This window comes from Neoarius graeffei, chromosome 25 (assembly GCF_027579695.1).
Source record: "Neoarius graeffei isolate fNeoGra1 chromosome 25, fNeoGra1.pri, whole genome shotgun sequence".
Taxonomy (NCBI): domain Eukaryota; kingdom Metazoa; phylum Chordata; class Actinopteri; order Siluriformes; family Ariidae; genus Neoarius; species Neoarius graeffei.
The window spans coordinates 44,841,638-44,856,693 of record NC_083593.1 but is presented as its reverse complement, the minus strand read 5'-3'; the positions used below and the strand labels follow the sequence as shown (position 1 = coordinate 44,856,693).

The 15,056-nt window shown below is 42.0% G+C and overlaps 1 protein-coding gene across 4 annotated transcripts in view; it reads left to right on the top strand.

Annotated features, from left to right (window-relative positions):
• Window positions 1-678: 678 nt before the first annotated feature.
• Window positions 679-15,056, top strand: part of galt (galactose-1-phosphate uridylyltransferase) — a 324,066-nt gene continuing 309,688 nt past the window's right edge. For all 4 annotated transcript variants that reach the window (XM_060908973.1, XM_060908974.1, XM_060908975.1 and 1 more), the window contains exons 1-3: window positions 679-858; window positions 2,765-2,934; window positions 11,374-11,449. In XM_060908973.1, the coding sequence (XP_060764956.1) occupies window positions 813-858; window positions 2,765-2,934; window positions 11,374-11,449 (292 nt within the window). In that variant the 5' untranslated portion in view covers window positions 679-812. The remainder of the gene's footprint in view (window positions 859-2,764; window positions 2,935-11,373; window positions 11,450-15,056) is intronic.

The window sequence follows — 15,056 nt, the reverse complement described above, 5'->3', positions numbered from 1 at the left end:
TCGCCCGTAGTCAGCTGGGATAGGCTCCAGCTCGCCTGCGACCCTGTAGAACAGGATAAAGCGGCTACAGATAATGAGATCAAAAAGAGCCATTCGAAAAAAAAAATGATCAGACACAACTGGAAAAGGAAAAAAAACTAACAGTGAAGGGGAGCGTTATAAAGATATATAAGGAATGTGGGTAAAGTTGAGAAAATAAGAAAAGGTAATGAAAGGGGGACAAAGTCAGGAGATACTTTTCTTGGGGCAAATTTGATCGGATCCCACGCGATGGGAGTGGTAATATGGCGGCCAGAAGGCTTCACTCGTCTCTAGAGCGAGGAATGGGCTATGAGCGCTCCAGTTTTTACATAGAGCTCAGTAATTTCGACCAATCAGGAATCAGCTTAAAGAGCTCTCATCCAATGAATTGAAAGATCTGTACAAGGAAGGACGCAACGGTGCAATTCTGAACATCAATACGGCGCTTGAATGCGCATTTTATAAAAAAAAATAAATATATTTATTTTTATTTATTCTGTGCAAATTAAGCAATGGATTAAATTATAAAAAAAGAACAGGAACATACTATAGAATAAATGTCTTATAGATATTATTTAATCTAGTATTATTTAAGTAAAATACTCTGGAAATTATTCTTAGTATTGCGCAAATTCAACGGAAAAGCGGTTACTCGTGTTTTCGGAAAAAATATTGACTTCTACCTGCTGATGTTTGAATGATCCCGGATAATAACATTACTGTTTATGTTTACAAACAGTGGGTTCATGACTGTGTTTTAGCTCGTTTTATAGGCTATACGGTAGGTTGCCATGGACACCACGGAGACTGCAAGCAAAATTCAGTTTGATCCCAAAGGTAATTATTATAATCACGTGCTTCATGTTATTGTTTTTGTTTGTTTTTCTCATTCTGTTCACACCTGTGCAGTTTGCATGGATAGCCATTATTCTTCCTTTAATTGTCATTATTGATAGCAGCACACAAGCATTCTTAAAATGGTAAATTTGGTAACACACACACACACACACACTGTTGACATCTCATCTTGTGACAAGTCACCTGGATGCATTTCTGCATTTGGACTAAATCTGGATTTTAAGTGATGATATTCTCACTATTATACAACCAATAATCCAAATAAACCAGTAATTGCCCGTCTTCCTCATGGTCCTTTTGCACCTCTTGCTTTTCACCAAAAACTTTTGAAACTAGAAAGGCATTCGGTAGAGTTCATACCTCCACCAAGCCATAGATAACCAACATCAAAGTCAAATCACTTGAACCTAGGGTAATACTAAAGTTGTACACCAAATTTCGTCAAAATCCATTCACTACTTTTTGAGTTACGTTGGGAACAGACAAACAAACAAAAAAATCTTGGATCCACATACATATCTGGAGCTTGGATCCACATACATATCCAGATTTGCATCAAAATGTAATCAGTTGTTCCTTCCCCCATGGCCCACCTTTCCACCAAATTTCATTAAAATCTGTTCACTACTTGTTGAGTTACATTGGGAAAAGTCAAGCAAACAAATAAACAGAGGTCAAAACATAACCTCCTCCAAAAAGGTTGGCGGCGGTAATGACAGTACCTAGCCTGCCATATGTATCAGGAAACATGATGAATTTCCCTCATGACTCTCCTTCCTGGAGAGAAAACAAGATGCAGTGCATTTTTCGGTTCCTCTCCATGCAAGAAAATGAGAAGAAGTGCCCTTTAGGTGCTCCTGTAGATTGACTCAGCCAGTCAAGTGATGATACATGAGTGAAACATCCCATAGATTTGGTCTGTATTTAAACTTGTACAACCCCGATTCCAAAAAAGTTGGGACAAAGTACAAATTGTAAATAAAAACGGAATGCAGATTCTCTGAATCTTTTGATGATATTATGCACTGTATATGATTATATGTTCAAACTCTTTGCAATTTTACACTGTCGAACACCTTTCTGATATTGCTCCACTATTTGTCGGCGCAGAATTAGGGGGATTGGTGATCCTCTTCCTATCTTTACTTCTGAGAGCCGCTGCCACTCCAAGATGCTCTTTTTATACCCAGTCATGTTAATGACCTATTGCTAATTGACCTAATGAGTTGCAATTTGGTCCTCCAGCTATTCCTTTTTTGTACCTTTAACTTTTCCAGCCTCTTATTGCCCCTGTCCCAACTTTTTTGAAATGTGTTGCTGTCATGAAATTTCAAAATGTCTCACTTTCGACATTTGATATGTTGTCTATGTTCTATTGTGAATACAATATCAGCTTTTGAGATTTGTAAATTATTGCATTCTGTTTTTATTTACAATTTGTACTTTGTCCCAACTTTTTTGGAATCGGGGTTGTATTTAAGACATCATGAGCCTCAATTGAGAAGACGCATGTGAAATGCAGTTTTGTGTGTAATAAAGTTGAATGACATGGATTATTTACTCGTATCGTCTTCTTTCCCCACCAAAATGTCCCAGAATGTAGATGTATGAAGCACACATTGCTGAATGAAAGTACAAATTACGCAGAATGACAGATGACAGAGTCTTAACTTTAGTGTTTTCTGGTTTGAGCAAAAGGGTTCCAACTTTTCTGATGACCGTGTTTTGTATTTGTGTGTGTGTGTGTGTGTGTGTAATCATTTTGCCTAACTCGTCATCAATAAAACTTTATGATGTAATGTATTTTAGCCTATCATCATGGCCAGCTCTTACAGGTTGTTACTCTATTTCCAGTTTCACAAGCTTTTATGACTTGTTTTCTCAGAGCACCAGCATCTGAGGTACAACCCACTGCGTGATTCCTGGGTTCTGGTTTCTGCCCATCGGATGAAACGGCCATGGAAAGGGCAGGTGGAGAAGGTGCCGGAGGACAACGTCCCTCGTCATGACCCCAACAATCCTCTCTGTCCCAGAAGCACCAGAGCCAATGGGGAGGTGAGACAAAAAAAATCCCACCCCCTCCCTCCAAAGCCACTCCTCCAAAACACATGAACGCGCACTGCCTGACTACTGTTGACGTACAAGTCCATGAGAGAGTACTGGGGGGAGAAACATAGCCCCTCATTGTCAGAGCCAACTACCTCGTGTCTCATTCACATGTCAGAAAACACAACGTTATCGTAATGAATGCAAACAACAAACATGGCTGTTGTTAGTACTCACAGGTGTCGACAAGCTCACTAGCTTTAGCAGTACGTATATCTGCAATATTGTCTGCCTAGATTCTCTAATGTGTCATGTAATGAATGCGTAATTATAGCCTATAAATACAACTCCGATTCCAAAAAAGTTGGGACAAAGTACAAATTGTAAATAAAAACGGAATGTGAAAGTTTCAAAATTCCATATTTTATTCAGAATAGAGCATAGATGACATATCAAATGTTTAAACTGAGAAAATGTATCATTTAAAGAGAAAAATTAGGTGATTTTAAATTTCATGACAACAACACATCTCAAAAAAGTTGGGACAAGGCCATGTTTCCCACTGTGAGACATCCCCTTTTCTCTTTACAACAGTCTGTAAACGTCTGGGGACTGAGGAGACAAGTTGCTCAAGTTTAGGGATAGGAATGTTAACCCATTCTTGTCTAATGTAGGATTCTAGTTGCTCAACTGTCTTAGGTCTTTTTTGTCGTATCTTCCGTTTTATGATGCGCCAAATGTTTTCTATGGGTGAAAGATCTGGACTGCAGGCTGGCCAGTTCAGTACCCGGACCCTTCTTCTACGCAGCCATGATGCTGTAATTGATGCAGTATGTGGTTTGGCATTGTCATGTTGGAAAATGCAAGGTCTTCCCTGAAAGAGACGTCGTCTGGATGGGAGCATATGTTGCTCTAGAACCTGGATATACCTTTCAGCATTGATGGTGTCTTTCCAGATGTGTAAGCTGCCCATGCCACACGCACTAATGCAACCCCATACCATCAGAGATGCAGGCTTCTGAACTGAGCGCTGATAACAACTTGGGTCGTCCTTCTCCTCTTTAGTCCGAATGACACGGCGTCCCTGATTTCCATTAAGAACTTCACATTTTGATTCATCTGACCACAGAACAGTTTTCCACTTTGTCACAGTCCATTTTAAATGAGCCTTGGCCCAGAGAAGACGTCTGCGCTTCTGGATCATGTTTAGATACGGCTTCTTCTTTGAACTATAGAGTTTTAGCTGGCAACGGCGGATGGCACGGTGAATTGTGTTCACAGATAATGTTCTCTGGAAATATTGCTGAGCCCATTTTGTGATTTCCAATACAGAAGCATGCCTGTATGTGATGCAGTGCCGTCTAAGGGCCCGAAGATCACGGGCACCCAGTATGGTTTTCCGGCCTTGACCCTTACGCACAGAGATTCTTCCAGATTCTCTGAATCTTTTGATGATATTATGCACTGTAGATGATGATATGTTCAAACTCTTTGCAATTTTACACTGTCGAACTCCTTTCTGATATTGCTCCACTATTTGTCGGTGCAGAATTAGGGGGATTGGTGATCCTCTTCCCATCTTTACTTCTGAGAGCCGCTGCCACTCCAAGATGCTCTTTTTATACCCAGTCATGTTAATGACCTATTGCCAATTGACCTAATGATTTGCAATTTGGTCCTCCAGCTGTTCCTTTTTTGTACCTTTAACTTTTCCAGCCTCTTATTGCCCCTGTCCCAACTTTTTTGAGATGTGTTGCTGTCATGAAATTTCAAATGAGCCAATATTTTGGCATGAAATTTCAAAATGTCTCACTTTCGACATTTGATATGTTGTCTATGTTCTATTGTGAATACAATATCAGTTTTTAATTATTGCATTCAGTTTTTATTTACAATTTGTACTTTGTCCCAATTTTTTTGGAATCGGGCTTGTAATTACATTGAACATAATGGCAGAGTGCACGCAGGTTGACAGGTATGTAGGTGGACAGGCAGGTAGGCCATCCAATCATTTCTATTTGGACCAAATTAAATGATTGGACGGACTTTTTACAGCCGTGCGACTGCCACAGATAACAGATTTTTTTTTCTTTTTATTGTCAGAGCATTTAATTTATTCACCGCTGTCAGGATGTAAAGAGAATTTCAAGAAATATATTTTTTAAAAAGTTTCTAAAAGGACCTATTTTAGGTTTAAATGAAATGATTAAATTGAATAAGACTAAAAATGGGCGGCACGGTGGTGTAGTGGTTAGCGCTGTCGCCTCACTTCAAGAAGGTCCGGGTTCGAGCCCAGTGGCCGGCGAGGGCCTTTCTGTGTGGAGTTTGCATGTTCTCCTCGTGTCCGCGTGGGTTTCCTCCAGGTGCTCCGGTTTCCCCCACAGTCCAAAGACATGCAGGTTAGGTTAACTGGTGACTCTAAATTGACCGTAGGTGTGAATGTGAGTGTGAATGGTTGTCTGTGTCTATGTGTCGGCCCTGTGATGACCTGGTGACTTGTCCAGGGTGTACCCCGCCTTTCGCCCGTAGTCAGCTGGGATAGGCTCCAGCTTGCCTGCGACCCTGTAGAACAGGATAAAGCGGCTAGAGATAATGAGATGAGAAGACTAAAAATGCATTTAAAGTATAATTTTAAATCAGGGAAGCCATAGCCTAAAGTTTAGAGAAGCGGCTTTGGGACCAAAAGGTTACTGGTTGAATTCCCTGAACCGGTGATGGAGTGCCCTTGAGCAAGGTGCCTAATCCCCAACTGTTCCCCAGGCTGCTCTGGGTGTGTAGTACGCATCTGTGGATAAGAGCGTCTGCTAAATGCCTGTTTTCCACGAAATTGAGTCGTACATGAGCTGATAGCCGACAAGGCACATAGCACTGAGTTGGCTATAAGCCATGTACGACAAGATTGAGTGGAATAACTGTTTTATTCTATCCACATTCACTGGATTTTGAAAACATTTTTATTTTTAGCAAACTTGAGAAATACAAATTTTAAACAAAACATCCGACAAAATCATTTCCGCTTAGAATGTAAACAAACCGGTGAAATGACAGGAGCAGTTTGTGAAAAATGCGATAATAATAATAATTCTTGAAAAATAAAAAAAAATACGTTCTTACCATTAAATACTTTCATTCCATATTTTATTGCTTTTTTTTGTATTTTTGAGGGTTTTATTTCCGAGTCGAGTTTTTATTTCATCTTCGGTTGGTTCAGTAACACGCGCCGCCATTTTCTTTTTCGTCTTTAGGATTTTTGGAGATTTGGCACAATCAACTGGGCTGGAGTGTGGAACAGGAGATATTGGAGGGGGGACTCTTCTTTTGGCTATTTCCGTTTCTTTTAAATACTTGATAAAGTGATATATCTGACTTGATGCGTGCCGCCATTTTGTTTTTCTCTACTCACGGTATATGAGCTAATATCCTAGTAGTAGAGTAGCCAATCAGAGCACGCGATTGCTCATATCCAGTGAATGTGGATAGAATAAAATGTAATGTAATGTAAAAAATAAAAAAAGTATCACTTGTATGGATCGCCTGTAATTATGCCAAGGACCACAAGGGGTCAGCAGAGCTCTGGTTGAGAAACACTGCTTTACTCTGCCAAGTTTATTATGTTTTGACATATTAGTACAAGCAATATTCTTGTTATCTTGCTTGTAATAAGTGTACTTCCAGCAGTTGAAAACATATCGAAGTTATGTCTCGGAGGATGTAACGTTATTCTGTTCTTGTCACATTCTCATGCGCTGTAGCCAATAAATAATGACATTGTACAGAATGAAATTGATTAGCTGAACTGCAGCAGTGTTTGTGAAGTGTAAATACAGACTTGACTTTAACTAAACTAAACGAATGACCCTTGTTGTCATGGTTACATCCCACCACGACACACTGGGTGACTTTAGACATTTAGAGAGTGCTAGAAATGCCTATTATTATTATTATTATTATTATTATATCCAGATTCAGCTTTTTCTCTTCACTGTCTTCTGTATCTGTGTCAATTTGTACAAACTTTTACTACTTGAGCAGTTTTTGGTCTATTCTTAGGAAGCCGAATGTTTAGCCCTGAGCATTGTGGGTACTTTTATGGGTTGTTTTACAATCAGGGTACGCAAGCTAAAAATCACATTTAACACTTATTATCTTCAATATCGGTGGCACGGTGGTGTAGTGGTTAGCACTGTCGCCTCACAGCAAGAAGGTCCAGGTTCGAGCCCCGTGGCCGGCGAGGGCCTTTCTGTGTGGAGTTTGCATGCTCTCCCCGTGTCCGCGTGGGTTTCCTCCGGGTGCTCCGGTTTCCCCCACAGTCCAAAGACATGCAGGTTAGGTTAACTGGTGACTCTAAATTGACCGTAGGTGTGAATGTGAGTGTGAATGGTTGTCTGTGTCTGTGTCAGCCCTGTGATGACCTGGCGACTTGTCCAGGGTGTACCCCGCCTTTCGCCCGTAGTCAGCTGGGATAGGCTCCAGCTTGCCTGCGACCCTGTAGAAGGATAAAGCGGCTACAGATAATGAGATGAGATCTTCAATATCAAAAGGCTTGACTAAATAAACTTGGTTGTTTATTGTAGCCCTGTGATAGCTCTATTTACCATGCAAAAAAAAATTGGTGATAACATTATTTTTGGTGAATGTATGGCAATATATGTCATATTTAGCAAAATTACTTGTGTAATTTAGAAAAAGTGTTTTTTTTGACCACAGGTAGCTCCAAAAGGGATGCACTTAAATCATTCTTTATACCATAAAACAAATATTTGGTTCCATATCATTGGAAACATAGGCCCTGTCCACACGGCAACGGATTCAGGTGAATCTGATAAAATTTATCGTTTCGTCCTGGCGTCCACACGGCACCGGTGTTTTGGGTGCCCCACAACGATATTTTTTGAGAACGGGTCCCAGAGTGGAAAAATCTGGCAACGGCGCCATTGCAAAGTCGTCTGGATGAGTAGAACGGACTTGTTTACGATGACGTCACAACCACATGACTAGAACAAGCAGCACTCTCGCTGTTTTATATGAACCACTGCATTGCATTCACTTTTGTATACAGCTTTTCTTTTAAATAAACAAGTTAGGGATCGACCGATATGTTTTTTTCAGGGCCGATACCGATTATTATGGAATTGGGATGCCGATAACCGATATGTGCAACCGATAAATGTAAACATTATAATTCACATGAAATTAAACATAGCACACACTGACACAGACCTTCATATCCATGAAATGTATGTTTAATTGTAAAATTGAACATGAAATTTTGTGCAGGGAGATGCCAGCAGCATTTGTACAATAAAGTCAAACATTAGTTAGAATAAAATGAGAAATAAAATAATAATAAAATAAATATTCACTAATAAAAAAATAAATCACTCCCTACTATATTACAGCTCGCCATTTTCAGTGGAAAATAAATGAAAATACACTCTGGATTCTGGATAGAGAAAGTGAGAACGGAGTGTTAAAAGCTCTGGTTAAAAGGAGCGGCTGCTCCTTTAGGAGTATATCGCTTTCCGAATCAGGAGCGCTAACGAGGAGAATCACTTGCGCAAGAATTATAAATGCTAGTGGAGTACATTACAGCGCAATGTGAAGTAGCATAAGAACATTTAAGTCAAGAGTTTAATTGATGTATTGCGTTCATTAGCGTTTATCCAAGCAAGTGTGCATCCACGACACAATTAATTACTGAGCCCACAACAAGCGTCCTGACAAACTCCCTACAGTATTACACAGCCTGCTGGCACCATATCACACCTGGCTTGTTTAAATGTTCAAATAGCACTTTATAAAGTTACCTAACATATCCAAGTGCAATGTGCTTTTTGAGCACGAGTCATGTCATGAAGTTTACTCATCACCATAACAAATAGCCAGTAGGCTTGTGCTAGCCTACAGAACACAAACACTACGTTTTATTTCGTCTTCCCTTGACCACCTCTCTGTATGGCTGTCATTCTACTGTTCGAGTAGAACTACTGACACATTCACAACGCTTCCAGACGGGGATTTAAAAATGACTGCAGCCTACGTTATGCTGGGGACTGCTTACTATGGACAACATTACATGTAGTTTCAGCGAGACTAGTTGGTTGTAGGCTAATTCAAGTGCTTCCTTCCATAAGCTAAGTTTGCCTGGCTACACAGATGCAAATGGACAATTTTAACAAGTAGTAGATGAAGAATGTAAACATATAATGATGTTGTGCTTTTGCAGCTTGTGTGTTTGTGACTTATTGCGGCAAAAGCAGCGTGTCCTTACCTTGAAGTGGTATCTGCTTCTGCCCGAGTGCCCATATGGCTGCCTTGAAACAGTTCACAGCGTTTAGCTACGCGTGTTGATTGGCTGTATCCCTTGTGCCGCTTCTGCCCGAGTGCCCGTACGGCCTCCTTGAAACAGTTCACAGCGTTTAGCTACACGTGTCGATTGGTTATATCTCTTGTGCCAAACAAATCAGATGTTGTGGTGGGCGGGACCATATTCTTGAAGAGGCGAGTGCAGGAAAGGACGTGCAGTGACAGTTGCGTTAGGAATGAAATGGCTGCAAAAAGGCATGTTATCGGCATATTGGTGGAAATTATGGCTGATACCGATAACCCTAAAAATGCAGAATATCGGCCCGATATATCGGCCAGACCGATTATCGGTCGACCCCTAAAACAAGTAACTGAACCATTTCTTGAATTTCTTTTTTTTATTGGATAAGACTGCTTTTCAAAATGTTCACACACAATATAAAAAGTTATATAAATTTATATAAAAATTCTTTTCAAAATGTTCACACACAATAAGAAAATTAAGTTGTATAAAACTATGCACACTAATAAAACTAATTTGTACACACAGAAGGTGCGATTTCCTTGCGTAGTCACAGCCATCTTCTTGTTGTTGTTGTGTGCTTGTTCCTGTGAGCGCTTCACGCTGGGTAGAAGAAGGGGTTTATGCGCATGCGTCCTACTTCTTCTATTGTTCTGGTGTCTCCGATGGGACCGTCTTACAGCGCACGTAGAGGTGTGGCATATCTAAAATGATTATTTTCATCCTAAAACGTGGTCAAGATATTGGGACATAAATATTAGAGACAACTAACACAAAGCTTACAGCCTTATATTTAAAAGCACTATGGAAGTAGTGGATTCTGAATTGTCAAAAAAAAAATGTCCTCTCCGAGAATCACTTCATTTGTTTCTCCCATCTTATAGCAGATTACACAAAACTACCATACACATATGTCAAAAAATTACCTGAAATCTGTTCTTTAACTTGTCCTTCACTTAAAAACTGGTACAAGAACCAGTTTGAATCAATTTGAATTTTGGACCCCTGTGACACAAACTTTGTACCCTGATTGTAAAACAACCCGTATGGAAGTGTTAAAAAAAATCCAGCTTGCTGAGGAAAGTGAAGTCCTCTAAGCAAGAAAATAATGATTTCTCTTTTCCTTTCTTTAGTCTCTTCCCTCATCCTTGTACAGCTATGAATCGTTTCAACGGTTTTTTTTTGAAGGAACAGTCCACTGTACTTCCATAATGAAATATGCTCTTATCTGAATTGAGACGAGCTGCTCCGTACCTCTCCGAGCTTTGCGCGACCTCCCAGTCAGTCAGACGCAGTCAGACGCGCTGTCACTCCTGTTAGCAATGTAGCTAGGCTCAGCATGGCCAATGGTATTTTTTGGGGCTGTAGTTAGATGCGACCAAACTCTTCCGCGTTTTTCCTGTTTACATAGGTTTATATGACCAGTGATATGAAACAAGTTCAGTTACACAAATTGAAACGTAGCGATTTTCTATGCTATGGAAAGTCCGCACTATAATGAGAGGCGTACTAACACCTTCTGCGCGCTTCGACAGCGCATTGATACGGAGCTCAGATATCAATGCGCTGCCGAAGCGCGCAGAAGGTGTTAGTACGCCTGTCATTATAGTGCGGACTTTCCATAGCATAGAAAATCGCTACGTTTCAATTTGTGTAACTGAACTTGTTTCATATCACTGGTCATATAAACCTATGTAAACAGGAAAAACGCGGAAGAGTTTGGTCGCATCTAACTACAGCCCCAAAAAATACCATTGGCCATGCTGAGCCTAGCTACATTGCTAACAGGAGTGACCGCGCGTCTGACTGCGTCTGACTGACTGGGAGGTCGCGCAAAGCTCGGAGAGGTACGGAGCAGCTCGTCTCAATTCAGATAAGAGCATATTTCATTATGGAAGTACGGTGGACTGTTCCTTTAATGGGATAGATGTTCTCGCCTGACTCTTCTTTCATCTCCCATGCACGTTATTTAACAGTTTCCTGAAACGTATGGGTGAAATATTTTTGATCACATGCAACTTATTACATTAAACTTGAAGTTCATCTCCAGTCGAAATAATGTTTACTGATCTTTGTTTGTTTGTTTGTTTGTTTGTTTGTTTTGAAATCACTCCATTTAGGTGAATCCTGATTATGACAGCACTTTCCTCTTCGATAATGATTTCCCTGCACTACAGCCGGATGCTCCAGATCCTGGTAAACATTAACATGCGCTTCCTTCAAGACGTGTGAAGCCAGCCAATTGACTACTTTCATGTTACACATAATGCTTTGTGCCTGGGGGGCGTAACCAAAATATAAACAAACTATTAAAATGTGGCGTCGCACACTGACAGTAAGGCTACGTTTACACTAGACCGTATCTGTCTCGTTTTCTTCGCGGACGCACTGTCCGTTTACATTAACCCCCCTGAAAAAGCGGGGAAACGGGAATCCGCCAGCGTCCACGTATTCAATCTAGATCGTATCAGCTCCGGTGCTGTGTAAACATTGAGAATACGCGAATACGCTGTGCTGAGCTCTAGCTGGCGTCTCATTGGACAACGTCACTGTGACATCCACCTTCCTGATTCGCTGGCGTTGGTCATGTGACACGACTGCTGAAAAACGGCGCAGACTTCCGCCTTGTATCACCTTTCATTAAAGAGTATAAAAGTATGAAAATACTGCAAATACTGATGCAAATACTGCCCATTGTGTAGTTATGATTGTCTTTAGGCTTGCCATCCTTCCACTTGCAAGTAATAAGTGATCTGCGCTGGGATCTCACACACACAGCGGCTCAGTCCCGAATCGTGGCTTGTTCACTTCACTCGCGCGCTGTGTGAGCTGCGCAGAGCCGGAGTGCACACCCTCCAGAGGGCACTCGCTGTTCAGGGCGGAGTGATTTGGAGCGCAGGATGCCTGCGGAGCCGAGCGTATCCGCGTATTGGTGTTGCTGTGTGCACGGCTAACGGTTTTAGTGTCAACGCGAATCGTTTTAAGAACGTTAATCTGATGATCCGCTGATTCGACGTAATGTAAACGTAGCCTAAGCTTTCGAATTTAAATCTCCCTAAAACCTTCAAAGAAGTGTCAAAACTAACGACACCAAAGTTTAAAGAAACCTGCAAAGCCTTTTCTGTGGACTTTGAGAAATCAATCGGTAAAAAAGCACTTGTAAATATTGTATCGAACGCTTTGGACAGTGAGTCAGCAGCCTTCTTCATGTGTCAACGCGGGTCTTCCAACAATTACTGACCTGCAGAAGAGCTGAGAAAGATGGACACTGATCATTGAAGAATCCACAGTGAAATGGTTTTTGCTGGGTGCTGGTTACGACAAGAAAGCTGTAAGAAAATACAAAAACACTTCGTGCATGGGAACACGAGCAAGGAATTCACTCAGTCAAGTAAGGACTATAAACACAGCAAAATTGTCAAATTTATTTTTTCCATTGATTTTGATTTCCGGGCGGCACGGTGGTGTAGTGGTTAGTGCTGCCGCCTCACAGCAAGAAGGTCCGGGTTCGAGCCCCATGGCCGGCGAGGGTCTTTCTGTGCGGAGTCTGCATGTTCTCCCCGTGTCCGCGTGGGTTTCCTCCGGGTGCTCCGGTTTCCCCCACAGTCCAAAGACATGCAGGTTAGGTTAACTGGTGACTCTAAATTGACCGTAGGTGTGAATGTGAGTGTGAATGGTTGTCTGTGTCTATGTGTCAGCCCTGTGATGACCTGGCGACTTGCCCAGGGTGTACCCCGCCTTTCACCCATAGTCAGCTGGGATAGGCTCCAGCTTGCCTGCGACCCTGTAGAGCAGGATAAAGCAGCTAGAGATAATGAGATGAGATGAGATTTTGATTTCCTTCACTCTGATTTTCCTCAAGCTCATACGCTACCAGATTACGACAATCTTTGGGCTGTTAGAGGAAGCTGTTAGGACGACAGGGCAGGCTTGTAGTACTCGAGTCCGACTCGTTGCCTAATTTTAAGGACTCGTGACTTGACTTAGACTTGAGCACTGTTGACTCGGACTTGTGCATTACCTGCATTAGGACTCGGAAAATGGAGACGAGGACTCGGATTTTTTTCTTTATTTTTTTTTGTAACATGCCAGAATAATTTGGCATAAGATATTTATATCTACATTAATTTCGTGCAAGTGTGTCACACCTGCGCGCCTTGGCGTGTGCATCAGATAGACTCTCGGGCGCGCTCCGGACAGCACGCGCGCCTAGTGGACTCTCGCGCGCGCCGTAAACATCTCACACCTGCACAGGATTAAGGCGCAATCAGCGCGCCTATATAAAAACTGTGAAAGCACACTTACTTTGCGAAGTATTGAGTCGCATTGCTGACACATTACTGAGCCTTATTTCCTTGTTTGGTTTCCTGATCCCTGATTTCCTGTTTCTTGTCTTTGATTCTGCCGAGTCTGTGATCGCCTGTTTGTGCCTCACTTGACCTATTGCCCGTTTCACTGTTTTATGATTTTGCCTGCCGTTCTGGATTGTTTTTGTCTTCACTTGTATGAATAAACACACCTTCTGCACTTACATCCGTCTCCCAACCGTCTCTGACAGAATACTTCACACTCCCTGACAGAGAGAAGCACATTTACCTGTTCATACATCATGTTCAGGAACAAGCTTATGTTAATGGTGCTAAAACAGCCACCGTCAAATGGTGCAGTTGGAGTGTTGGACTCGACTTGGATCAATAGTGGACTCGACTCAATTTTTTTTAATGACTTGGACTTGACTCGGACTTGAACACCGGGGACTCGGACTCGAGGTTTAGTGACTCGACTACAGCACTGCTACAGGGTCGAATACTACATTCGATCTCCTTCCATAAACACTAAAAGGGGAAGGACATGTAAGCTAGCTTACACTGCATCGTTGGTGCTTTGTTTTGGGAGTTGATCCTTCAATAAAGTCGTCCGTCCTTTTCAGTTCTTTGACTTGTTCTTGTTTTTCGTTTTTTGCACTTTATATGACGAAACACAAAGACAGACAGGTTGTTGACTTCGTGACTTGGGCCATCAGACTTTACTCCACCACTGAAGTGTGCAGAACGCAGTCGCGTGTTGTCTGTCGGTGTAAAATTTTGACAACGAATTCTGTCTAATCACGCTTTTTGATGCTTAGCCTCTTTAGGTATTCTATGAAACTTTAAATCAGGAAAAGTCGTTGTTTTTCCCCATGTGAATTCGAAGAAATGACTGAGGTTATCTGATTTATGCCCCTTTTCCACCAAAGCAGTTTGAGGGCTGGTTCGGGGCCAGTGCTTAGTTTGGAACCGGGTTTTCTGTTTCCACTGACAAAGAACTGGCTCTGGGGCCAGAAAAAACGGTTCCAGGCTAGCACCAGCTCTCTGCTGGGCCAGAGGAAAGAACCGCTTACGTCAGCGGGGGGGTGGAGTTGTTAAGACAAACAACAATAACAAGACCGCGAAAGATCGCCATTTTTAAGCGACAAGAAGCAGCAGCTGTACAAACGCGAAGTCATTTATTATTATTGTTGTTGCTGCTGCTGCTGCTGCTGCTTCTTCCGTGTTGTTTTTGCTTCGATATTCGCGCCAAGGTTTATGCAAACGTAGCGACGCAACTGACGTATACAGCGACGTGATGACATGTCTTCCCTTAGCACCGCGAGCTATGGAAAAGCAAACTGGTTCTCAGCTGGCTCGCAAGTTGAACGAGTTGTGAACCAGCACCAGCCCCGAACCAGCCCTGGAACTGATTTGGTGGGAAAGGGGTATATGTAAACAAATAGAGAACCTGGTTACCCAAACACCCCCCCCCCCCCCCCCCCCCCAGGCGCAAA